Raw genomic sequence first — 27,619 nt, 5'->3', positions numbered from 1 at the left:
GTGCTCAAGTTAAGGCAGGCAGCCACTACTGGGATTCGTGGTAGTAAATATCTTTAGAAATTTTCAGGATGTTAAAACAAAATTTTAAAAGAGGTTCAGAATTTGCCAGTTTAAAACTCCAGTATTAAGCTAAATTTCATAGAGTGGGCTTTATTCTTAATGTCCTTTGAAAAACAGTAATAGATGATATTAAAAAAGATAAGAAAAAGAAAATGAAATATAAAAACATTTTAAATAGGGCCAAAAATAAGAGCTTAGTTTAAACCACAGAAATTAGCACATTTACTTGAACTCCTTTAAAATATAAACCACTGGCTGTTTTAAAATTTGAGAAAACTTGTTATATTCCATATATTCTAGAATGAAAAACCTTCTCTCCTGCTGTAATAGCTGTAGTCATTATGAAAAAAATTAAATATGCTTAACTTACATTGAATAAACAGGAACATTTTTATATGTAACTTTTTTCTGGGCTAGAATTTAATAATAAAATTAACATTTACTGACACTTACTGTGTACCAGGCACTATTCTAAGCTTTTTGTAAGTTGAAACTCAACTAATCCTCATAACTGTGATGGGTACTGATATTATTATTACAGTTTACATATGAAGAAAAGGCACAGAGATGTTAAATGCAGCCCCAAAGACCAAAGCAGTTTGCCTCTAGTCTGTGCTCTTAACCATTTTGCTATAATGACTCTTTTCTATAAAGTAAGAAAATTAATATGTTGAGGAAACAGACATTATAGAGATAAGAAACTTGAAACTTGAATTACTTAAATATATTTTTTATAAATAAACAAAAAAGCTAGTTAACTCAATGGACATTGAAACTGAAAAACAAGCCAAGAACAAGATATGCTGATTATCCAGACTGCAATTTTAAGAAACTAGAATGTTTAGGGAGTATCTCTATAACTCTGAACATTTATTTTACTTATAAATACCCTTTCTAGCCAGAGTACCTGAATTATAGAGGTGAGAATGAAAGACACAGAATGAAAAGAAGAGTAATCTACTACTCTCTCTTAGGCCAGTGTAAGCTATATATGGACTAACTATATGGTACTTCTTTTCAAATGCTTTTTCCTAAATGAAACCAGTATTTTCTCTTCTTTTCAGAAAGCAGCTTGGCATCACGAACAAAGTAGCTGTGGAAAGGAATTCAAATGGGTCAGGTGATAAGATTTTCCTGAGATTTAAGTTATAATATCTTGGGGCTAGATTCTTTTGTATCCATTTTAGAAGTTGTTTCACTACCCTGGTCAAAGTTTTTTGTTTTTGTTTTTCTATCTGGTAGATCTACTGAAATCAAGAATTTCCAGGAATTAAGATGTTTTACACCTGGTTGGCAAGATCTCGACAATGAAAAACCCTAAGTAAGACCGGCATAATTAAGATGATGAATTTATCATATAAGCCATATTAGAAAAAAGTTTTCTCAAAGGCACAAAGGCTCAAAGTTGACCTACTCTAACATCTTGTGAAGAAAAACAGATCTTAAATGTAGACTGTCCCTTAAGAACCAAGTATCTCAATATGTCTGTAATCAGTGAAGAAAGGTCAGAGTTTAGTTCCTACACACACACAAATATGCAGCTAGTGCAGGTTTTAGATACAGCGTGGCAAATTTTGTCTTCCATCTGTATTTTGGAATAATGAGGGAAGTCAAGTTTCGTACTTTGGTCCTAACAATCACTACTTTTCCCCTGTACCTCTGACTCTCCTTTAGATTCCTTCATCTTTGTACATTATTATGTATAACAATATTATGTGTCTAGAGAAAGACCAAATTTAGCTGTCTTTTTTATCTATAGCTATGAAATACCATTCAGATAATCACAGCCAGAGACTGATCCCACAGCAAAACTAGTAGTATATACATAAAACTAGTTCAACATTATTTGACAAATACGCATTTTAAGAATGGGCAGGAAAAGAAAAGTTGTAAAATAAGGACCAAGACCAGGTCGAAGGCGTCAGAATATGAAAATAAAGCCTGTGAAGAATTAGTGATCAATTTTCATGATAAAGAAGGGGCACAAAACTAGTTACCCAGAATAGACAAACAGGATTATTGACAAAGTCAGGTAAACAAAAGCAAGGGGTTACCTTGTGAGGCCAGGGATTGGCAAATTTTTTGTGTAAAGGGTCAGACAGTAATATTTTAGGCTTCATGGGTCATACAGTCTCTGTCCCAACTACTTTGTCACTGTAGTATAAAAACAGTATTAGACAGTACATAAATGAATGGGCATGGCTGTATTCCATTAACACTTTATTATAAAAACAGGGGTCAGGCCAGATTTGGCCCGTGGGCTACAAAGTCTATAAAGGGCTATAAAGCTCTTTGGAGCATGAACTGTGTTACGTTTACCTGTACTTAGCACCATTACTAACACATAATGAAGCTCATTATATTATTTTTCAGCCCAACTAAGTCATTGTCTACATTAAATATGATAAAAACAAATGGAACTAAATTCATTCACTTGGGACACATCAGTGAGCAAAAGCCGTAGCAAAAAGTATCACCACTGTGATGGGGTAAACCCTATGTAATACCTTTAAAATTGCTTTCCTGTATGAATCACTGCTACCAGCTTCTCTTTTGGGGAGTGGGGAGAGGGTGTGCCACTTTTGTGAATACACATTACAATAACTATTGAATATTTAAACCCCAAATGTAATCTGTAGTTTTCAATTTCAAATTACCTGTTCTTGGTAATGGGGGGGGGACCTGCTGACAACTGCCTTTGCCTCAGACTAATCTACGTATGATCCAGGAACCCTTAAGCTGCCTGCCTAGTTCCAAAGCATCGGACATATTTCCTATAGCATACAAAGATGAGGAAGCTAAAGGAGGAGTCAGTGGGCCTGGGGAAAAGTAGTGGCTGTTAGGACCAAATTGAGAGACATGAATTTGCAAATTATTCCAAGATACGGATGGAGAACAAAAATCTACCATGCTCTTTCTCAAACCTACGCTAGCTACTGAGCATGTTTACATATTCCCATAGCCTTAGATAACAGTTCAGTTAGTATCAATTCTTGGTTTGGAAAAGGGGAGACTAGGAAAGCACAGACTAGGACTGTAATTTAATATTACCAAACAACAGTTTGTTGCCTGCTAAAACGCTTCCTTCAATTCAATCTTCCCCCAAACCCTATCCCAACAGTGAATATCACATACACATCAAAAACTGAAGTTCAAAGATGAAATAACTTGCTTATCTTTGCCATAGGTGGTGAAAAATGGCACCAAAATCTGAACTTGGATTTAATTCCAAAGATCATGCTCCAACATAAAAAATGCTGGAAATACTACCCTATTTATAAACTAGGAGCTTCTTATATATAGATAAATTGGGCCTGTAACAAGAAGTCATTTAACAAATACCTAGTAATTTTAGAATGGCTGCTGGGAAAAAAATTTTTTTTAAAACAAAAGAACCTACTTTAGGAAGGAAAAAGCATTAAGATATCAAAGGATATTAAGTAGAATATGAAACACCCATTTCCTTTCTATTCAAAAAAATGGACAGGCAGGAAAGTAAATTTTATCATTAATTTTGGTGAGGCAAATCTCCTATCTCTGTACTAGAAAGTGGGAATTGTTATGTTTTGTTTAAATATTCTTACTATTGCTTTAGACTGATGATAAGATCGGTTTAAACACATTCTTACATTATAATAATTGTTACTTAGAATAGATCTTCTCAGTCCTGGCTTACTTCTTATATCATAAAGTATTAAATGTGTTAATGAGTTTCAGTATTTATAAAATGGGTCCTTTAAAGACCACTGTCCCTGGGTAAGTAAAAACAGCATCTGATTGAAGAGGCTAGTAAAGCTGAGGAAGCCTTATACTGTCTTTGCCTACCAGATAGCAATTTTTGAAACTGGAGCCCCAAGAATACGGTTGTAAACAACATGTAATTCTTAGTGGAATGTTAAACTCATGACTTATAAGTTCTTTTCTAAATTGAACATATTTAACTTTTGGTTTTCAGAGGGTTTTAGAATGTTAGAGTTAGATTAAATTTTAGAGAAGTTTAGAATTTGGTATAAACAGACACCTACTTCAGTATCCAGATTTTTTTTTTTTAAACATTCTGAGCGCTGAACAAGAAATGGACTTAAACAAGACCTGGATCTTTCTCCCCTAACTTTCCTAGACCAGTCAACAAGGCACTTGAGATAGAACATAATATTAACAAAAACATAACTATCAAAGAATGACTCTGAAGTCATGGAACAATCAAAAGGAAAGGTTTTAAATTAACTACATAGTTACTGAGGATAGTTCCCATGAAAAAAAAGGTAGGGGGAAACATTTAAGAAGAAAAGAATGAAGTAAAATGGTTATACAATGCTAAAAATTTGTTCCTAGAGGTACAGCTATTATTTCCCACTCTTGGCCCCATTCCCTTCCTCCACAAAGCAGTTAATTCTGCAGATGGAGAGGTGCTATCTGTATTTTGTTATTACAGGAATTTTGGGCAAGGTCCCAAGTGAGCTATCTCTCTTTCTTATTCATTGTTATTCTAAAGGACTGGGAAGGGAAGAGAAAAGAGGTGTAGAAAGCAGCCTGTAGATTTTTACGCATTTCGGCTTATTTCTAGTACACTTCTAAATATGTACATTTTTATGAAGAATAGCAAGGTTATACATGTCTCTTCACTGGGCTTGGCCACCATCAGTCCCATCTTCATCCTAACTCTTCCCTTCCTCAGTCTTTTTGTAGGTAAACAAGTGGGAATTTTCGGAAGAGACCCTTTAGTCAAGAGGGTAACAGGAATAAGTTTTGCAGCTAAATACCTCAATAATAAATTGACTTACAGCTACCCAAGGGATGCTGACCTTCTTTAACTTAGAAGACTAGGAATAGGGCCAGGGTCCAGAAGGCAGGGATGTTGCCCCAGGCCCTACCTACTGCTGTCTATAATTGGAACAAGCAGGGTAAGGCAGAGAGCTATAAATTTAAGATTACAGAGAGTAGGACAGCTCCTCCCAGGAGGAAAAGAAATACTGAGGATAAATTCTAGATCCCCAGGCCAAAAACGGCAATAGGGGCATTATATTAGCCCTAACTCTTATTTACCTGGCTCTTTAAATGTCTTTGTATATGTCCAGAAGGAGCTGAAGGAAGAAGGATGTTTTCTGTTAGAGAAGAGAAACTGAAGGCTGCTTCTACAGGACCAGCACTAGGGGGCACCGGAGCAAAGTATACTGAGCATGACCTGTGTGACTGCCAAAGAGCTTCAACTCTGGAAATTAGGGGAACAGAGGAAATACCCATTGGTAAAACCCAATGCACTTCCAATTCAAATAAAGATCTAATCCTGTTCTTGATATAGTCTTTTCATATACTTTATGAAAGTGTTCACTGTTGTGTTAAATTATAACTTGAATTTAAACCAAATATAACTAGCATTCATTATTTTCTGAATGACAGTGTTCATGACAATAGAGAAGAAAAATAAGTTTTAGAAAGTACTCTCTAAAAAGCAACTTGGCAATATATATCAAGCCTTAAAAGTATGTACCATCTTTGACCCAGCAGTTCCATTTCTAAAAATATAACACAAGATGAAACAATGTAAAACACAGAACAAGCTTTTGCAGCAGAATGCCCAACATGGCATTAATTTTATTCATTAACATGCTTAAACAACCTAAATATCCAAGAGATAAGAGTGGTAAAATAAATTATGGTATAGCTACACAATGGACTATCATGCATACATTAAAAATACTATCTACAAATACATCTTAGTAACTGAAAGAAATGTTGACTGAAGAGGAGACACAAAATTTTGTAAACTGTAAATACATTATAAGACTAAAATAAGTTAGAAAAAGTACTGCAAGAAAATACACCAAAATATTAACAGTGGTTATCCACAGGTGGTAAGATTCAGAAATTTTATTTATATATTTTTTACAATGAACAAGTACTCAAGAGTCCAAACTTACAAAAACTTTATATTTTACACCCAGAATAAGCATAATTTATTAATTAAAAACATAAGTGACCTCCTCAGAGATTTAAAGGAGTTTCTATAAATGTAATTGTGAGTGGAGAAAAACAGTGGTTAGTTGTCTAGTTCCCTCACTAGCAAAATGGTTCATTTCACATTAACATAATAATTGCTCAACAACAAAAACCAAAAATAATTCATGTAAGAACATTTTTAAGTTGTCTCTAAATGATCAACATTACACATGTTAAATATATAGACCCCAGGAGGCTACTGTATTAAATTTAATTTTCAGGAAACAAATTAAAAGGAAAAATAGGATAGAGTGCATTACCAAAATCCTCTGTACACTTTAACTGTAACTCACTGGCATTACAAACTGAGGTATTTAAAATCAGAGTAACTTCTCATTAAATGTATCCCATTGAGGATACCAAAGGATGAAAAAAACCTGGCTACCTGACATAATTTATATCACTTTTCAGTACCCAACTGATTAACAGACATTGTTAGCTTGTGTTTGCAAGGAGTCAACCAATGTACCCTTGGAAAATTTGTTTAAAACAACAAAACTCTCTAGAACTAGTTGTATTAAAAGCTTAATAATGGAAGAATTTAAAAAGAGCTAACAGAAAAACTACTAGATTGATATTCAAAAGACTTGTGCTTTAAGTTTCAGATTTTAATCACTTTCCAATGTTTCTAAGTATCAGGTTCCTTATCTGTGCAATAGGATTATCATAACATCCACTTTGTAGAATTATTAGGAAGATTCAATTAAGTTAAAGCATTTAATTCAAGTGATTTACAAAATGTAAAATATCAACAAGGTAATAATAACAACAACAATGTCCCCTTCTCGGCCTTATCTAAAACAAACAGGTCTCATCAAATCACTTCCAAATTTCCTATCAGCTTTAATATCACATTTATAAATAAAAGAATAATATTGCCACAGCAAATAAGATACAGGACACACTAGGCATTTTTCTAGTATTCATCCAAGCTCAACAACTCTGAGTCATATGTGATAAATCAAAACCTAAGATTAGGATGGGAGAATCAAGATGTTTCTGAAATTTCTGTGATAAAATTATCATCACTGTTAGATATCATCAACAAAAACAATCTCTCAGACAGTATCAAAAGGTATAAAGCAAAAATGAATTTCTCTCCTTCTTATGCTTGCCCCCAAAGAATTTCTCTTTCCCAGAGTTAACCACTGTTACGATTCTTGTATATCTATCCAGACATGCGCAGTTATAGCAGTTATTAACCATAGCAGATTGAAGAATTTTAGAGCTAGAAATGATTGGCCCAATACAACTTTCAATTTTATAAATAAGTAACCTGACACAGATAAGTGGTTATTTTAGTTGTTATTAGTATCTGGAAAAAATTTCACAATAGATAAAATGCTTTGACCATACCTTATCTGTTTTAAAAAAATTATTCAAGTGACTTGCCTCAAGGTTATTTATACAACATGCTAATGATGTGGCTGGAACTATAATTAGAAAGTTGATATGGGGGGATATTAATAATATAGATTAAATGCATACAAAGCTTATGTATGTGGATCTTAAATTTTCAAAGATATCCTACATCATATAAGCGATTAGAAAGTTTGGCAATTACTGATCTAGTAATTATTTGTAAGAGTCATTACAATAACTGTTTTAAAAGGAGAAATGTTAGCAATGAGAGATTAATTTTTTTTTATCAGTTGCTCATGAAATACTTTAATCCCTTTACTGCACTGGAAGGCACACAGTTTTGTTTTGTTTTTTTAATTTTTTTTATTATATTATGTTAGTCACCATTCAGAATGGACTCTGAGAAACAAACTGAGGGCTTCAGGGGGAGGGAGGTGGGAGAATGGGATAAACTGGTGATGGGTAGTAAGGAGGGCACGTATTGTATGGTGCACTGGGTGTTATATGCAACTAATGAATCATCGAACTTTACATCAGAAACCAGGGATGTACTGTATGGTGAGAGATTAATTTTTAAAGTTTGTCTGTGTCCTGCAAATTCATGCTTTTTAAGATTATCACTTAGAGAACCACTTTTAAATGACAGATAGAACCAACACACAATGATTACTGAATATACTTTGGTTAAAGAAAATTACCAACAACTTCAAAATGGGAAGAAATAATTTGAGAGACACTTTAGTAAGGAAATTTCACATATGATATAAATGCCCAAAAAACTTTATACAGAAATCAACTGAATAATAAAGCACTTAAAAGATGCTGCAGCATTTTCTGGCATAAAGAAAATCAGTGTTGAGCACAAAAGCTGCACTGGCACTGTGGAAAGGACAACTATGAATTCTGCATTATGAGAAATGATAAAAAATGAAGGTATCTTTTATTAGAAGAATGAGTCAGACCAAAATTAAACAGAAAGCTAAGGAATTTCAAAATAATTCTACTGTAAGAGGGCTAAAAAAATAGAAAATATTCACAGAAGTGGGTTCAAAAATAGAGATTCTCACTCCAATTACGGAATATAGTTGCAAAAGAACAAAACCGAAATTAAATTTAATAGAGGAATTAAGCATTAATTATGCTAATTTTTTGGGCAAGTAGATATTCCAAATTTAATAAATGCAAGAATCAATATTCAGCCAAATAACAGCTCAGATAACCTAAATGATCTCAGTTAGAAAAAAAAAGGAATACCAAAATTAACCAGATGAACAAATCAAAATAAAAGTAATTATGTGTAATATATAAACTCTCGCTATCAAATTTTAACTTACATATATTCAATCTCCTTTAATTTTACCATATTAAGGAACATTTCAAAACATGAAACCATATACACTTTAAAGAGACTTTTGTTACTAATAAAAGGTTAACTTTGATGTTTGCTTTTCAAGACTAAAATTGTCAATAAAATATAAAAACCAGGAGGCTAACCAATATATTACTATTGCTTTAATCAAAATCCAATAAAAACTCCAATTACTTTCTAAAGGCAGAGAAATCCTCAAATTATTAATGAGGAAAGAAAAGAACGCTCCATATCACGCGGTTGGTTCTATAATGTATTACTAACCTTCTTTACTGGTTGAACAGCCTCTGTTTTGTTAAGATGAGGATATGTAAACATTGTAATATTTCTACTTGGTTCTTTACCAAGTGTTTGCTCTTTACGAACGTATTAGCCTCTCTCATTTCATGAAACGACTGAAATATATTTATTTATAATTATGTTTGTATCTGATAATTCCAATGTATAAATAGCATTTTTTTGGTCTGATTCTCTTCATGGTTCTGTTCATGGCTTCTTGTTTTCTTGTAAGTTGAGTAATCTTTACTATGAGCTCATTTTTCTTAAAATTTTATTTGCCTCTTTGACGCAAGTTCCTTCAGAATTTTTTCAATCAAAATCTTACCTTCCTTTTTAAATTTTTTAATGAACCACTGAAGTAGTATGAATTTAGGATGGAAACCTACATGAAAGCTCGCTCATTGTTATTAACTTTCACGAAAGACCTATTTTCTCCCCTTTAGTCAATGACAAATTTTAAGACAGGCTATTTTCCTTATATTCCCCCATGAATATAGCTGGTGTAGGTTTATTTCTAATTTACCCCTGTGCTGGAAGTAGCTCTTTAGGGTCCCAACTTTTTGAAGATATGCTACCTATTAGATATTCTACCCTCAATGGGCCTTGGGATTCATTAGAAAATATCCTCAGGGACAATAGGCTTTAGGCTCCATTTGACTCTCTTGGATCCTAGTTTCATTTAATCTCTGATTTGTATTTTCCTTTTTGTTTTCAATGGTCATGGCTAGGTTAAAATTTTTTAAAAATTATCTAACAATTTGTTTTTAACAAGAGTGTTAACAAGAGGGTTTAGTTTGGGTCCCCAAGGTGTGCCATTAATTCCACAACTAAAAGCTACATAGCATTACCTTCAATATTATTCTTTTTTACTAGTATGTCACCTATGGAGCTCTTGTGGTTTCTACTATGGTTATTTCTTGTAAGACTTTAAACTTTGTGTATCTATATAACTCTGCATCTATTGCTCGAAGAACTGGTTATCTTTCGAAGAGGTAAAATATACTTACTCAAAGGATAAAGCAAGAGTTGATAAAAATAATTACTATATATTTCATTAAAAATTATAATTTATTATAATAACTGGTAACAAATTATTAAATAATGATTTAAGCAAGGTTATTTTATTTTAGTAATAACTCTTCTGCCTTCAGAAACTCTTACTTACTTTGGAAGGAGAACCATCAGTAATTTTCACCAACTGCCAAAGAATCGAGTAATGGGAACACTGCAGTGCCTGTACGACTATCTGTATCAAATAAAAAAATTCAAATAAATGAGACATAATTTATGTTTACATAGTATTAAGAGAACAATGTTTATCATATTTTTTCTTATGATAAGGTTTCAAGTCCAAATTTCTGTAGAATTGATAAGAATGTATAAAATAATATTTGGTTAAAAAAAAGACAAACCAACATATCAGTCTAGAGAAAAAAGATATAATGTATGTTGATAAATATGGACCCAAATAACACTATGCTTTAAACAAAAATCTACTGTTATGAATATTTTTAAAGGGAGATTGAAGAAATCATTTTTATCCAGTTTATAAATTAGTTTGTTTTAAAGCATTTTTACTATGAAATAGAACATTATACAGAAATGTGCATAAAACATTTAATAAATATAAAAAAAAATACCTTTGTAACCACCATCCAAATCAAGAAACAGAACATTGCTAGCACCTTCTCCCAATATAATATGTCTTTTTTCCCCTCTACGGGTACAGTCATTTTGACTTATTAGTCAGTACATTTTAACTAGCTGTCTGCATCTCTAAATACTGAATTTATGACACCCGGTTGTGAACATTATATAAATGGAATGATACAATATGAATTACTTTGAATCTGACTTCTTTCATTTTATTTTATTTTTTTAAAGGTTTTATTTATTTATTTGACAGAGATAGAGACAGCCAACGAGAGAGGGAACACAAGCAGGGGGAGTGGGAGAGGAAGAAACAGGCTCACAGCAGAGGAGCCTGATGTGGGGCCCGATCCCACAATGCTGGGATCACGCCCTGAGCCGAAGGCAGACGCCTAACCGCTGTGCCACCCAGGCGCCCCATCATTTTAACATTTATAGTGAAGATTTATACATACTGTTGTATGTAGCTGTAGTTCATTATTTTTTGGGCTTGTACTATATTTAGAATATTTTATTTATTCATTCTTTTGTTGATTAGCTTTTACAGTGCTTCTGATTTTAGACCATTATGAATAATGCTGCTAAAAAGCTTTCTTATATACGTCTTCTGGTGTCCATGGATGCATTTGCCTAGCTCAGAGGTTCTTGAAGTTTTTAGCACTCAGGACCTCTCCATATTCTTAAAAATTACTAAAAAATTAGTCACAAAAAAACTAAATTGCTTTTGTTTATGTGGGTTATTTAAAAGATTTATCATATTAGAAATTTAAAAAAATGTTTCAAATATGTATTAATTCATTTAAAAATTAAAATAATTACACCATAATAAAGAATACGTATTTCTGAAAAAGAACTAAATTTTCTAAAATGAAAAATATTTAGTGGGAAGAATGACATTTTTATAAATCTCATTAATGTCTGGCTTAATAGAAAACAGGGTTTCAAATGTGCTTCTGCATTTTATTAAAATATGCTATTCTGATTGAAGTATATAAAGAAATCCAGTGTCACTGATTAGCTGGAAAAGGAAGGTATATTTTAGCAGTCTTTGCAGGTAAATGTGGATATTCTTTGACATGACACCAATACTCCAATGTACTTTTGTGAGAGAATGAGAATAAAAGAGCAAATAACATCTTCCTCTTCTTATGAAAATAGTTTGACATCATAGATATGCCCTGAAAATCACCAGGGCTCTCCAAACTACACTTTGAGGGCCACTGCTTTAGGATTAGGGTTGCTGGATTATGTAGTATGTGTATGTTTAACTTTACGGATTTATTTATTAAAGATTTTATTTCATTTTTTAAAAAGATTTTATTTATTTATTTAGCAGAGAGAGAGAGCACAAGCAGGGGGAGCAGCAGGCAGAGGGAGAAGCAGGCTCCCCGCTGAGCAAGGAGCCCTATGTGGGACTTGATCCCAGGAACCTGGGATCACGACCCAAGCTGAAGGCAGATGCTTAACCAGCTGAGACAGTCAGGCATCCCAAAGATTTTATTTATTCATTTGAGAGAGAGACACAGAGAAAGACAGAGCACAAGCAGGGGGGAGAGGCAGAAGGAGAAGCAGACTGCCTGCTGAACCAGGAGCCCAATGTGTGGCTCGATCCCAGGACCCAGAGATCATGACCTGATCTGAAAGCAGATGCTTAACCGTCTGAGCCACCCAGGTGTCCCTAAGAGCACTATTTTAATGTAGTATTAACTTATATTAACTTATCTCTCTCTCTCTTACTAATGGAGATGGGCAAGTTTTCATTTTCTATTGGCAGTAAATTCTTGTTTTGTGAAAATTTGTCCCTATTTTTCAGAGACAAATAACAGAATTCAGGAAAATAAAATCTATTAAGAATCATAACTATAGGAGAATTTCATTTTGGATAGGGCTTTTACTACATTTTTTTTGAATACATAGTATACCTTTCTTGCAATAAAACATATCTCATAATATATTCCATTATTATAATATCTCTATTATCTTCCCCACTGGATAAACTAAAAACTGTAAGAATAAATATACATAGATAATAAATCAAGAGAGAAATCAGTAAATAGAATGCTGAAGGAAATGGTTAGAATTTTAGCTGATCTTACTTCAAACAATTTTAGGTTTCAAATCACAGAAGGAAAAGATATCTCCAATGCCCCTGAGTACTCAGCACTAAAAATAAATAATCAGAATTAGAGGAATGGGAAGTGCTGCTTTTGATGCAACACCAGTGAGATGATGTCAGGGTTTTATCAAATGTAATAATAATTAAATGATTGACTCATGTCAGAATGCCAGAACCAAGACTACTAAAACACTGTCAAGTTATGAAATTTAATGCTAAAAAAATCACATTATACTTAGAAGACGCTCAGTATAGTACATATACTAGTCCTGAGACAAATTTTGGTAACCTCTAATTTAGAATATAAGGTACATCGATAAAGTGATTTGTGTGGAAGGAAAAGAGTATGTTAAAAAAAATTTCTCTTTGATTCGAAACAACCTGACTTGTTAAATTACTGGGAAAGTAATACACAAATTAACATTATCAATGGGAAATTAAGATACAGAAAAAAGTAATGTTGAATTGCTTAATTTTAGTTACCATTTCTCCTAATCATCACAAATATAACTCCCCTTCCTTATACATTTCTATTGACCTATATACTAGGAAGTTATTCAAACTGTTCCAAAGTTTTGCAGAAATTTCTTAGAGGTGGTTATGAGGGAAGGAGACACTTCATCACTCCAATACATATTTCAAATAGAGCATCCCCATTTTAATCTGTTTCATATATTGCTATTCATCATGCATTTACTCTAAGGGATCCACTGCATTATTTTTAAAATAAAAAGCTCACTTTCATTGACAAGGAAGCATTTTGCCTTCTCACAGGTATAATTATAAAACAATATAGCTGATCACATTTTAAAGAAAATTTAGAACACTTCCTTCTGGGTTTTACATCAGTCATACTGATATTTTATCCTCCATTCTAAGTGATGTTATCCTAACTCATCCAGAAGTCATTTATTCAGCAACTTCATCTTTCTGTAGAATAGACACACGAAACAAGGACAAACAATGAAAAACTGAAAAAGCCAAAAGAGACTGTTTTAACCAATGAGGACCACAGCCCTTCTGCCTTTCCTTGATTAACAATACTCTGACTCTAGAGAGGGTCTCTGAATAAGTATAGCAAGTACTGGGCTGATGACAAAGAATTTTTTCCAACCCCACTCCTCTGTCTGCCTGTTTCCATTAGCTCACACTGTCCTGGGAGGACACGGTAATGTGTACTGCAAATTTCTGGGCAAAAGCAGTTAAGAAGGAGTGCCTTTTCCATCTTCTACTCTCCTACCTGCCTGCAGGGAATCAGTGACCCAGGAGACCTTAGATCCCTGAATAAGTGGATGGTGCAGTGACATCCCACTTTCCTTAATTGCACTTTATAGGTATGGGTGTGAGAAATAAATTTTTATTGTGTTAAGCCACTGAGATATTGAGATTAATCTACTATAGCAATTAGCATTACCTTAACATAAAAATGCTTAGTCCTTTCCCTTAATAATTACTTTTACCTATTTAAAGGAAACATAGCTCTCTATCTTTGATTAACAGATTGAATTAATGAGAATCATTCAAACTCTGGCTAATGATATCACACATCTTGAAGATGAACTGTAGTATTACATGTAAATAAAGTCCAAAGGATAAGCTCCTAGAATGTTTATGTTTAGAAAAACTGAATTTTTATGAAAAATGAAATAGGACTATGGAATAAGGAAAAATGATTATGTATATGTAATATATACATGTGTAGGTACATATTATCTACATGTGTAGGGTATGTTTAAAATACTGAGAATCTACCTAATAGCTGTGGGATAAATTGGGGCTCTTTCACTTTTCTGTTTGCAAAGAGACTTTAAGGGAATGAAGGATCAAATTTTTCAGTGGTAAGTACCTGACAAAAGAATGAACTAAACTTAATACTAGTCTGCTTTTCATATCCAGTACTGGTTTGTCTATCATATTTAGAGTAGATTAATATGAGTGACAATTAATATCCCCTTTTAAAAAAGCCTTTAGATGCAAATTAATAATCAGGATAGCTTACCAAAAAGAATGTAAGGCTGGCAAATAAGCGCAAGAAAAGATGTTCAACATCATTAGCATTAAGGAAATGTACATTAAAAGCACAATGAGATACCACTGCATACCTACCAACTAACAATATGAAGTGTTGATGAGAATGTGGAACAACTGCTGGCAGGAATGCAGAATGATAATAGACACTCTGGAAAATTGTTTGGCAATTTCTAATAAAGTTACACACTTATACCCTAATACCTGAAATTGTACTTCTGGGCATTTACTTTAGAGAAATGAAAACTTATGTTCAAACAAAAAGCTGTACACATATGTTCATAGCAGCTTTAGTTGTGAAAGCCAAAAGATGGAAACAACCCAAATGCCTGTCAATAGGTGAATGGATAAAACAAACTGGTATATACACATAGTGGAGGAGAACTGAACCAACTATTAATTTAAAAAATGTACCAACTATTGATTCAAAGAACTTGGATTAATTTCAAAGGCATCACGGTCAGTGAAGACATTATGCTTACCCAAAGACTTTATGATCTAAAGGGTTACATACTTTATGATTCCATTTATTTGGAAATCTCAAACACACAAAACCACAGTGATGGAAAACAGAGCAGTGATTTCCAGGAGATGCAGGTAGGGCAATAATCTAACTATAAAGGGAAAACATGAAGAAAAGAGGGACAATACGAAGAAAAAGGGTTTCTTTTTTTATAGGGGATATTTTAAAGGGGGATGATGTAAGGGGATATTTTAAGAAGGGATGATGAAAACTGTTCCGTATCTTGACTGTAGTGGTGATTACATAAATCTAGACACATGTTAAAATTCATAATTTTATATAAAAGGAAAATAAGTCAATTCTACTGGATAATAATTTTAAAAAATAATAATATGGCAAAGAATAGAGTTTGTGGTAATATTTTTCTTAAGCAAATGCTAGAAAAGCACAAACATTAAGGCAAATCATAGTGATAAAGAAGTAACAAATAATTCTTTAATAAACAGGAAAGATTTCTAAATTCTACATGTGCTTTGGTAATGAAGGATCATCCAATGTGTTGTATTACCAGTGGGCACAGTATACTATAAATTTAAAAAAAAATCACTAGAAGAGTAAAAAATGGAGGTAAAAAATTCAAATAGTTAAAAGTTAACTTCTGTAACTAAAAAATTAGGACTTCCCAAGGAATGGACTACATAGCAGGCTAATGCACATTAATCCTTAGCAGTTTTGGACCCTGGAATTTTGTTGTTAAGCTTTCTCAGAAATTCCAAGCACTATTTAAAACGAGGAAGAGTGTGAAGAAAAATGTGGCATGTCAACAGTAAGTCCAATGTGAAATATTATACTCTTTTTCTTAGTGATATCTCTTCATACTGATCTCCAAAAGGGGGTTTTGTATATAGTGGAAAGCACACTGGACCAGGAGTTGGTATCATACCACCTTAGGCCTATTCTTAACAGTCCATATGTACTAGCCTTTTCTCCTCAAACAATGTAGGCTGTAACATCAAAAAAGATCTTGCCACTTTCCATCTCAGTGATCTGCTTACAAGACTCAATGGACAATTTCTGCTGATGATCTTGAAATGCTACAGTAATACAGGCAAACAGTTGTCCAAACAACATATACAGCATCGCAACCATTCAGAAATCATTAAGAAACCATAACATAATACTTAGTGGAGATCGAATTATGGTCCTTATGAAAGGGTGAAAGTAGGGAACATCCATAATTCCGAAAGAAGAATAGTCACCTAAAGACATATTCAAAGTGAAATGAATGGTTTATGCAAATAGATTCCAAACATTTAAATAAAAAAATAAGACTATTAAAATACAAGAAGAAAAAAGAAGTAAATATTTAAATGACTTGAAAATGTGGGGAAAGGTTTTCCAAGTAAGACATCAAAGAAAGAAAACAACAAAAAACAACTAATAATTCTGATTATACAAAGAACATTTATATTCCAGGCAACAAGATATACAAAATTTAAAAATTTCCATTGATAAATTATTGTAACAAATGACATAAGGCTAAGAATATTAACATAGAAAAAAGCTTATAAATTAAAATGAACTAGAGATCTGCTCTACAACATTGTGCCTCTAATTAACAATACTGTACTGTACACTTAAAAATTTGTTGAGACAGTAGATCTCATATGTTATGTGTTTTTTACCACAACAAAAACATAACACAACAAAAAGATGCGGAAACATAAAGAAAGGCAATTTTACAGATATATAAATAATAATCGGAGATATAACTGTATGACAATTTAAAATAATAATCTGAAAACACTGTTGCCAAATGTTCACTATATGAACTCCATTTTTCAAATAGACATTTACTCAGTATCCAAGTCTTCTGCTAGAATAGGAGCTTAAAACAAATATATTCGCTGGATCTCAGAGAAGAATCTAACGGGAAGATAAATAAGTATCAACTATAACAATTCAGTAATTGGTTTGACTAAGAATACACACAAAGGGTCAGATGGTGAGGGGCAAGAAGAAGGACTCTGTCTTAGTTAGGAAGAGTGATAATGGTTAAGAAAAACTTTCTAGAGAAGCAAAAGTGTATACTAAATCTTTAAAGAAGGATGTAAGATTTAATTTGGCAACAAAGGGAAAGTGTAGGTTGAAGGAATAGAAATTTCAAAAAAAGCTTCACCAACACACTCAAAAGGCTGGTACAGTGTAAGTGTAAGCATATACTAAGGCCAGATCAGCAGAAACCAAATCACAGAGGGCCTTATACGAGGGTGACTATACATCCTGCTTTATGCCTATGTCTTGGAATAATTAAGAAGTACCCCCTTTCACTTTCAGAAGAACACTTGTTTGGACAATAACAAGGTCACTTCACTATGACAAAAAAATCTGGAAGTAATCCTAAGAATACTAGGTAATGCACAGATAGTAACATGTTCACATTTGAACAGAAGAGTAACATGATCAGGTGTTTCAAAAATATCCCACTCACAACAACAAAGAGAAGTGCTTCTGTTTGTTTTGTTAAGATATTTTAGAATAATATTCAATACTTCAAAATAAATGTATAAAGCGTAAAAAGATTAACCTATGAACAGACAACCAAATTTAAGAACTAGTATGATACCAATAACTTTGTATCCACCTATGATTTTGCCCCTATTCCTTAGGGCTGACAAACTATTCTACTAAATTTCATGTATATCCATGTCCTGGCTCTTAAAAAAATAGTTTTATCATATATACGTATCACTGGACATACACTTTAACTTTTCTAGTTTTTGAGCTTCTCAAAAATGGTGTAACACTGTATGTTGTCATTCGAAGGAACAGATGTACTTCACCCTAGCCATGCCTCTGACGGATCTATAAAGATTAAAAAAAAAAAAAAACAACAAACAAACAACCCAACAAATTTTCATGCTCCACCCCTGAAGATTTAGGATCAACAGAAACAATTCAACAATCTTTTTAAACAATTAATTTTAATTAAAATAATATTTACAATCATTCTATGTAACTTTGCTAGAGAGCTGAAAAATAAGAATAAAGATTGTATCAATCTGTGGCTCTCAGTTCTGAAATTTCCACCATGTGATAAGTTTTCTTTCGTTATTGTGTTTTGGTCTGGGGCTCTCTAAATCTCAAAATATACATTGGTCAGGCTTTGAAATGGCCTTCATTAAGTATGAGAAATAATTACTTTTATTTTTATCCTTTTGCATTTGGATAAAATTAAAGTATAAATTATATACAAAGAAAAATCTCTTTTCAACATACAGTTCTACAGTTTGGACAAATGTATAGCCAGGTAACATCAAAACAATCAAGAAATAGAATAGTTCACCAACCCTCAAATTCCCTCATGTTCTTCTACAGTAAGCCCCTTGCCCCATTCTGGATATCTGTTTTCTGACTCTCTGGTTTTGCCTTTTCCAGAATGTATAATAAAATTACATAGCGTGTAGTTTTGTGCATCTGGTTTCTGTGACTCTGTATAATGTTACTGAGAATCATCCATGCTGTTGCATGTAAGAGTAGCACCTTCCATTTTATTGCTGAGAATTATTCTATCGTATGGATGATAACACAATGTGTTTTTAATACCTTTACCAGTTGAACATTTGAGTTGTTTGCAGTTTTGGGCAATTTTGAACACAGCTGCTATACACATTATGGTATAGGGTTTTTTTTTGTTGTTGTTTTTAAAAGATTTTATTTATTTTAAAGAGATATAGAGCATGAACGGGGGGAGGGGCAGAGGAAGAGGTAGAGAGAATCTTAAGCAGGCTCCCCGCTGAGCGCAGAGCTAAGCCCAGGGTTTGATCTCAAGACCGTGAGATCATGACCTGAGCTAAAATCAAGAGTTGGAAGCTTAGCCGACTGAGCCACCTAGGCACCCCTCTAGTATAGGTTTTTATGTGAACCTAAGTTTTCACTTCTCTTGGATAAATACTCAGGAGAGGGACTGCTGGGTCAGAGAAGTGTCTGTGTAACTTTGTAAGAAACTGTCAAACTGCTTTCTGAAGTGAATGTACCATTTTGCATTCCTACTAGCAATGTATGAGCTCCACTGCTCTTGAAATGATTTGTAGTACTATCTCATTGTGCTTTTAACGTGCATTTCTCTAATGACTAATGATAAATTGCTTTTCATGTGTTTGTCATCTATCTTCTTTGGTGAAGTATTGGTTGCTTTTCTTACTACTGAATTTTGAAAGATCCTTATCTTTTTGAGTACAAATCTGTTATCAGGTATGTGATTTATAATTATTTCCCAGTCTCATATGATTGTCTTTTCAATTCTCTTAATACTGTCTTTCAAGAGCAGAAGTGCTGAATTTTGTTGAAAGTGTATTTTTGAAATTTTTCAATTATGGATCATACTTCTGACTTATTTAAGAAATTTTTGACTAACGTAAAGGTCACAAAGACTTTAACGCTTGTGTTCTTTTTCAGATGCTTTATACTCGTAGGTTTTACACTTAGATTTATAGTCTAAATGGCCTACTGAGTTAATTTTGTATATGATGTGAAGTGTGAATTGAGATAACTATTTCAGCACCATTTGTTAAAAAGATTATCTTTTCCTCAAATAACTACTCTAGCACCTTTGTCAAAAATCAACTGACTACATATATGTGAGTGTATTTCTTTCTGGATTCTCTATATTGCTCCTTTGATCTATATGTCTATCCTTTCTTCAGTACCACACTATCAAAGTTACTCTTTAGTCTTGAAATCAGGTAGTGTAAATATTCTAACTTTGTTGTTATTTTTCAAAATTCTTTTGGTTATTTTATTTCTTTTGCCCTTCCATATAAATTTTATGAATCAAGCTGTCAGTTTCTGCAAGAAATCCTGTAGAGATTTTAAATGGAACTGTGTTAATCTAAGATCAGTTTGGGGAAAACTGACATCTTAACAACACTGAGTCTTCTAATTCATGAACATCAAATATCCTCATTTATTAAGTTCTTCAATTTCTTTCATTAGGGTTTTGTAGTTTTCAGTATACAGAACTTGCACATATTTTGTTAGATTTATACCTAAGTATTTAATATTTTTTGGTGCTACTGAAAATGGCACATATTCTTAAAATCTCAATTTCCAGTTACTAAGCAATTTTTAAATTTAAAAAGCAAGAGATGTACATAGTAAAATATCCAACAGTATAATGGTGTTCTATTCAAATTAAGCTTCTTGACCAGTACAGATCTGGTTTTCCACTAAGAAAGTCACTGCTGAACAGTTCCTTATGTATCACTCCAGAAATAATCCGTCAACTACTAAATGTTCATATATGGAGATTTTATCACCCCTTTAAATTTATATACCATTCTGCTCCTTGCCTTTTTCATTAAATTTCGTCTCACATAGAATACTTAACATCAATAATATTAATCTTATTTTTTAAATTTATAGTTACATAGCATTGCACAGAATCAAAACTATCTTACCAAAGCTAACTGGTCCTCTATTGATTGACACTTAGATTATTTTAAGTTTTAAATTTTTATAAATAATGCTACCTAAGACAAGGTATAAACTTATACCAACAGGAAACAGGCACAAAATCACAAAACAAATTAAGGAGAATTTAAATATTTGTTGTCTTTCTTTTACAAAAAATTGTATGAAGAAATACTATAATAAATTCTGAAATGTGGGTTGTTTACCAGCTAGTAATTACTGTGTTATGGAATTGTAGTAACTTTTAATACTTATCATAGGTTAAAAATTCATTAGCATATGGGAGGGCACAAACAGATGCCAGATGCCATATTCTTATTCCAGAAAGAATGGAAATGCTCAAAAAAATATTGAAAAGCACACAGGAGGAGGTTCGAAAGGAATTCTCTCTGGCTAATTCTGCAACAATTTGAACACCAAAATAAATAATAAAAGGAGTCCATTTTAACTGGCTGGACAGAATAGGAATAAAGTAGCAATCCATGAGTTCATATGAATGTTAAAAAATGAATGAGTGAATGGAGAGGGCATTATAGCAGAGGGCCAACAAATTAACGACATAAATAAATGACAGTTAGAAAATTACCATTTAATTTACCATTTTGTGACCATGACAGAAATAAATGACTCAGGCAAGAATCATAAATAGATGCTAACACTGTATCAAAGTTTGTAAGAAACAGGAATATTTACACAGCCTTAAGGAATCTTTCCACATTAAAAATGAAAATGGAAATTACATAGGACTGACTTGGCAGAATCTACCTTACTAAAGTAATCAAAGTTAATATCACAAATAGCAAACAAACTGATATCATGTGCCTCCTGATGTGATGCACTGAAGACAAATATCATTTACTGTAGTGTTCCTACCAAGAATTCATTATATGGATGATTAGACAAAACTAAGTTGAGTACATTCTATAAAATAACTGGCTTGTACTCTTCAAAATGTCAATGTCATCAAAGAAAAGAAGAAAGCATTCCAGATTAAAAGAGAAAAAAAAAAAGACATAACAACTAAATGCAATGTGTTATTCCTTGACTTTTTTTTTTTTAAGATTTTTTATTTATTTATTTGACAGAGATAGAGACAGCCAGTGAGAGAGGGAACACAAGCAGGGGAAGTGGGAGAGGAAGAAGCAGGCTCATAGCGGAAGAGCCTGATGTGGGGCTCAATCCCATAACGCCGGGATCATGCCCTGAGCCAAAGGCAGACGCTTAACTGCTGTGCCACCCAGGCACCCCTATTCCTTGACTTCTGGCGTGGGAAAAAACTGCTATAAAGAATATTATTACTAATTTTTATATATGCATATTTATGTAAAAAAACCCATATGTAGAGAGAAAGTATGCAAGTATGCAGCTGTGGAAAACTATTGTCAGAGTAGATGAATCAGGTGAAGGGGTAAGAATTAATTTTTCCACTATAACTTTTGTATAATTTGACTTTAAAAATTATTATAAAATTAGGTAAATTCTTCTAAACTTCAATCATATTCTAAAGCTATAATAGTTAAAACAGTACTGGCATGAGAAAAGATCAGTGGAAGAGGAAAGAAAAAAAAATTCAGTTAACTCTGAAGAGTGGGACAAAGAAGCTTCTAGTTAAATGGTTATCATGGAAAACAGAGTCAAACATATGGACAATAAAATTAGCTAGACAATAAATTTTAACTACCTTCAGAATGTGAAGCATGACTAAAGGTAGATATTCTGGTAGTTATTTGATATACCTGCTCTAAAAGGGTACTTTCTTTGAATTCTAATTTAAAGTACAGAATGGCAATCTAAAAGAGTGAGCATGTATGGTCCTATGAAGAACTGGTCGAATCCTGTATACTTTTTGAATTTTTAATACTGGGTATCTAAAGACATGTTTCTAGGAGCTGCTTAGTGGTACATAGTTTTTAATTGCTAAAACAAACAAGTGTATAATCTAGTAGTGATGCACTAAAACTTTATACACGTGATTACAGTTTTAAGAATATGTCTAATGACACAAATAGTAAGATATTCCATGATCATGGATTGGAAGAACATATATCGTTCAAATGTCCATACTACACAAAGCAAATTACAGAATTAATGCAATCCCTATCAAAATACCAACAGCATTTCTCACAGAACTGGAACAAATAATCCTAAAATGCAGAAAAATGAAACTGGACCACTTTCTTACACCATACACAAAAATAAACTCTAATGGATTAAAGACCTAAATGTGAGAGGGAAACCATAAAATTCCTAGAAAAGAGCAGAGGCAATAATTTCTCTGACAGAGGCAATAATTTCTCTGACACTGGCCATTACAACATTTTTCTAGATGGGTCTCCTGAGGCAAGGGAAACAAAAGCAAAAACAAACAGTTGAGACTATATCAAAATAAAAAGCTTCTGCACAGCAAAGGAAACAATCAACAAAGCTAAAAGGCAACACACTGAATGGGAGAACATATTTGCAAATGACATATCTGATAAAGGGTTAGTATCTAAAATATATAAAGAACTGATACAACTCAACAACTAAAAAACAAATAATATACTTAAAAACTGGGCAGAGGACAGGAACAGATATTTCTCCAAAGAAAAGAGAGATGGCCGAAAGACACACGAAAAGATGCTCATTATTACTTATCAGCAGGGAAATGCAAATCAATACTACAATAAGATATCACCTCACGCTTGTCAGATTAGCTAAATCCCAAAACCCAAGAAACAAGCAGCATTGGTAAGGATTTGGAGAAAAAGAACCCCTTGTGCACTGTTGGTGGGAATACAAAGTGGTGTAGACACTGTGGAAGACAGTATGGAGGTTCCTCAAAAAATACTAATGATCCAGTAATTCTCCTACTGGGTATTTACCCAAAGAATACAAAAATACTAATTCAAAAGGATCTTTGCACCCCTATGTTTATTGCAGCATTATTTACAATAGCAAATTATGGAAGCTGTCTGTGTCCACTGATAAGATGAATGGATAAAGAAGAGGTGAGGTATATGTATGTATATATACACAATGGAATATTACCTTCATCATAAAAAAGAATGAAATATTGCTATTTTCAACAACATAGATGGAGTTACAGAATAGAAAGCTAAGACAAATACGTCAGTCAAAGAAAGACAAACACTGTATGATGTGGAATTTAAGAAACAAAACAAATGAACAAAGAAAAAAAGAGACAAACCAAAAAAACAGACTCTAACTATAGAGAACAAACTGATGGTGAGTAGGGAAATGGGTGAAATAGGTGAAGGAGATTAAGAGTACACTTATCATGAGAAGCATTGAGTAATGTTTAGAATTGTTGAATCACTATATTGTAATCCTGAAATTAACCCTGTATGTTAACTATAGTGGAGTTTAAAATAAAAAGAGTATGTGTCCAAGATTAACAAAGTTTAAGCAAATGTCTCATGTATCTGTTCTCTTACTCAAACTAAAATAAAATGGGGTAAATAATACATATGCAGTGAAAATAAGTAACGGAAAACCATGATAACCAAAGAAGACAATGATGTGAGACTGTCACAAGTTCTATGACAATAAATGATGGTGTAGTGAATTAAAAAAGAAATTTTGACACAGCTATAATCCCCAGATGAAACAGAGATGTGCTATCCTCATTATTTTGTTGAGGAAAATGAGGAAACCAAAACAAGGAATATCTTTATCAATCCCTTTCAACTTTGAAGAACAGCTTGGGAATATTAGTGAATAGTATTTAGGCTACTGAAAAGTTTGAGATAAGACAGGATGGAAGTTGAAGAGTCAGCTATAAATGAAGTAAAACAACAAAGTTAAATATTTAGCTTCTTTCCACAAACTATAACAACACCTATAATCATAATCATAATCAAGGACATTTGTTATTAAGAATGGCTGTTAAATTAAGTAGGGATCAAAACCATGAATTAAAACAACTTAAAAGAATTAATCATAGCAATGATAAAGCACTGCTTCTGTGATTAACTTTTAATATGCTATCATAATTGTTATATCTGTTGAAATTCTCACTTAGTATAATAAAGTGTCATTTAGTATAATAAAGTATCTATATTGCCAAATGGGAATAGATAAGACCACCTCTAAACACCACCTGTAGCTAACTATGGATTGATATCTTGGTATAATGAATGAGTATATGCAGTATACAAAATAACTTTAATTCTTAGAAAAGACTGTTATTGCTAAGTAAAAATAATTGTATGTGTCAATTAAAATTAACTCTAATAAATGTAACCATTAATAACTAATAATTACAATTGTTAAATAACAACAACTTAATTCTTACATAGAATTAGGTTGACTATTTTAAATCTCTTCTGAGAAATTTGGTGAATTCCTGCTCTTTCCATTCCAACATATATATGAATGCAAAAAGGTCTAAAGTCTGCTAAAGGTTTCAAGCTTACTTACTTATGGTTCTACTACAAAAAGTAAGCATACCTAAGGCTATTATCAATATCTAGAACAGCGCCTGGAATACAGCCATATTAGGAATTTTCATCAAACTGAATTAATCAAGTTCTGAAATTGCTACTATAGTAATTAATGGTATTTTTCCTAAAAGAGTAATAATGTTTACTTTAGTATTAAATGTTTGAAATACATTATAGCAAAGATTCTCTACTTTTTTCTGCTCAAACCTGAAAATATAATACATCTATCAGTAACATTCAATCACTAACATCTATTAATAATATTTAATCACAATGGCAATAATTCTCAAAGGAAGCAGCTACATGTAAGAATTATCAACTACTTTCTATGTAAGGCTTTTGATAATCCTGTGTGATTTCAGAGACACTTAGCTTTCTAAAATGACAAAGAAGGAATATCAATAAACTCCTACCTGTTCTGGCATTGCTCCATGTTCAATTCCAGTCTTCAATAATCTGTAGCAATTACCAAATAGATCCCATTTTGTGAGATCATGAGCACTAAAATAAACAAAAATGCATTAATTTTATTCTAGAGTGGAAGAAAATTTAAATTTGAGCTCAGTTTCAGTGGGTGGAAGTATAAAGTAACTTCAATTTCTTATAGAATCGAAAAGATTGATAAATGTGCAAATAGAAAGGAAGAAAGAAACAAGGAAAGAGGATGGAAGGAAAGAAAAAGAAAGAAAAAGTGGAAAAGGGAAAGAGAGACAAGGAAAGTGAGAGGGGGAGAGGAGACAGAGAATACATAAGCTGATATTAGGAATTAATTAAAAGAAACCAATTAACAATAAAAATTCATACCTTTAAATGAAGATTACTACTACACAGTCAACCTAAGCCTGTACTCCATTTCATTTTTCCTAGTATATTTTAAAATACATTTTAACAAATCCATTCACAATTTCAAAATATAAATACATGCATATTTTTGAAAGAGAGACTTGTATTCACAAGAAAGACAAAACCAGGGGAAAGGAAACATGGCAAAGCTCGAAAACTTTAGTGTAGCTATAGGCTTCTTAATTGAAATATTGCTGACATTTTATTTTCTTATGAGTTCTACTACTAAAATAGATCAATGCCTGTTAACTTTTATTTTGAAATACCAAAATTTTTTTTAAAAGGAGTTTTGACACTAGTTGTCAACTTTTATTTTCAAATGTCAAAATATTTTTAAAACTAAGAGTTTACTTCTCCACAGAATTCCAAACAGTATACCTGTATATAAAGAAATGTCTTAGATTTTAGACAGTTTTTGAAATCTGAAGTATTCATTAATGTAAGGATTACACTTAAACATTCTTTTAACAACAAAGACCTCTATTTTCCTTTCTTTATGGAGAAAATAAGCATACCTCATTAACAAGGGACATGTAAATTACAATTTAAAAATAACACTTATTTCATTAATCTGAGCCTTTTTTCCTTATTCAAGTCCAGCTAGTCTGTCTACACAGTAAGAGTACAATAATAAAGAGACAAACAAGAACAATTAAGGAAAAAAAAGCTCATAGAAATAACTTTCATGGCCTTCCCCAAAATCTTTTTTCTTATTTAGTAAGATTTCTAAAAGCTATCAAATGAAAATAGTACCTCTAAACTCCAGCTTATAGAGTAAGCCCAGTCATAGTACTGATCAACAAACTTGTACAGTGTACAGTGTATATTTGTTACATTGAGTGATAAATCTTACTCCATAAGTAATCAAATAATAAAACCCCATAGTTTATCTGAAGAAAATCTGAATAATAAGAAAAAAATCACATCTCGGTATTTGTCTAATATTTCCCACTGTAATAAGGATGTTAAATATTACAAAAATAATCTATTTTATGTTGGCTAAAAAATGTTATTAACCAAATCGAAATAAAATGACATACTTATGAAAAGACGTTAACCGCTTTAATGTGGAAAGAACATTGTAAATATCATCATCATCAGCTTCTTCTCCCTATAAATAAAATAGACATTATTTCATTACCATAACTTTACTTACCCTGAAATTCACATGAAGTCTATTACTACTGCCTAAAAGAATGCGTTTTTATTATATAAAGAATACATATTCACTGTTGGTAAATAAGAAAGTACAAAGAAGCAAAAAACCAAAAAATAAAAACACCCATAATTGTTAACACTCAGAGAGAGCCACTTTTGCATTTTAAACAATGCTGTAAACATTAACATTGTATACTTTTCTCATTAATACTTTAGGATAAATTCATTGAAGCTGCTGAGTGAAAAGGTATGTACTTCAAAGATTTTAATAGTTATTTCACAGATTTTATTGATTGTCAGTTACTTTTGTAGCTCAAAATCACAATGAAAAATCAAAAATTATTGAAAAAAATTAAAAGTTAAAAGCAGGAAAA

At 32.4% G+C, this 27,619-nt stretch overlaps 1 protein-coding gene and 1 long non-coding RNA gene across 7 annotated transcripts in view; one reads left to right on the top strand and one right to left on the bottom strand.

Annotated features, from left to right (window-relative positions):
• The window catches only part of STAG1 (stromal antigen 1), a 414,808-nt gene that overhangs the window by 49,296 nt on the left and 337,893 nt on the right, over positions 1 to 27,619 (bottom strand). For 5 of the 6 annotated variants that reach the window (XM_011231800.3, XM_011231799.3, XM_011231802.3 and 2 more), the window contains 3 exons: positions 27,128 to 27,198; positions 25,658 to 25,745; positions 10,236 to 10,316 (listed from right to left, as the gene is read on the bottom strand). In XM_011231800.3, coding sequence (XP_011230102.1) covers positions 10,236 to 10,316; positions 25,658 to 25,745; positions 27,128 to 27,198 — 240 coding nt within the window. The remainder of the gene's footprint in view (positions 1 to 10,235; positions 10,317 to 25,657; positions 25,746 to 27,127; positions 27,199 to 27,619) is intronic. The other variant, XM_034661958.1, reaches the window with a different exon arrangement.
• LOC109490491 lies at positions 1,047 to 5,240 on the top strand. Its single transcript, XR_002143822.2, has 3 exons — positions 1,047 to 1,180; positions 1,303 to 1,381; positions 5,139 to 5,240. It is a non-coding gene; the product is annotated as an uncharacterized LOC109490491 (long non-coding RNA).

Source organism: Ailuropoda melanoleuca, chromosome 6, assembly GCF_002007445.2.
Source record: "Ailuropoda melanoleuca isolate Jingjing chromosome 6, ASM200744v2, whole genome shotgun sequence".
Classification (NCBI taxonomy): domain Eukaryota; kingdom Metazoa; phylum Chordata; class Mammalia; order Carnivora; family Ursidae; genus Ailuropoda; species Ailuropoda melanoleuca.
This window is presented reverse-complemented; position numbering and strand designations above follow the sequence as displayed.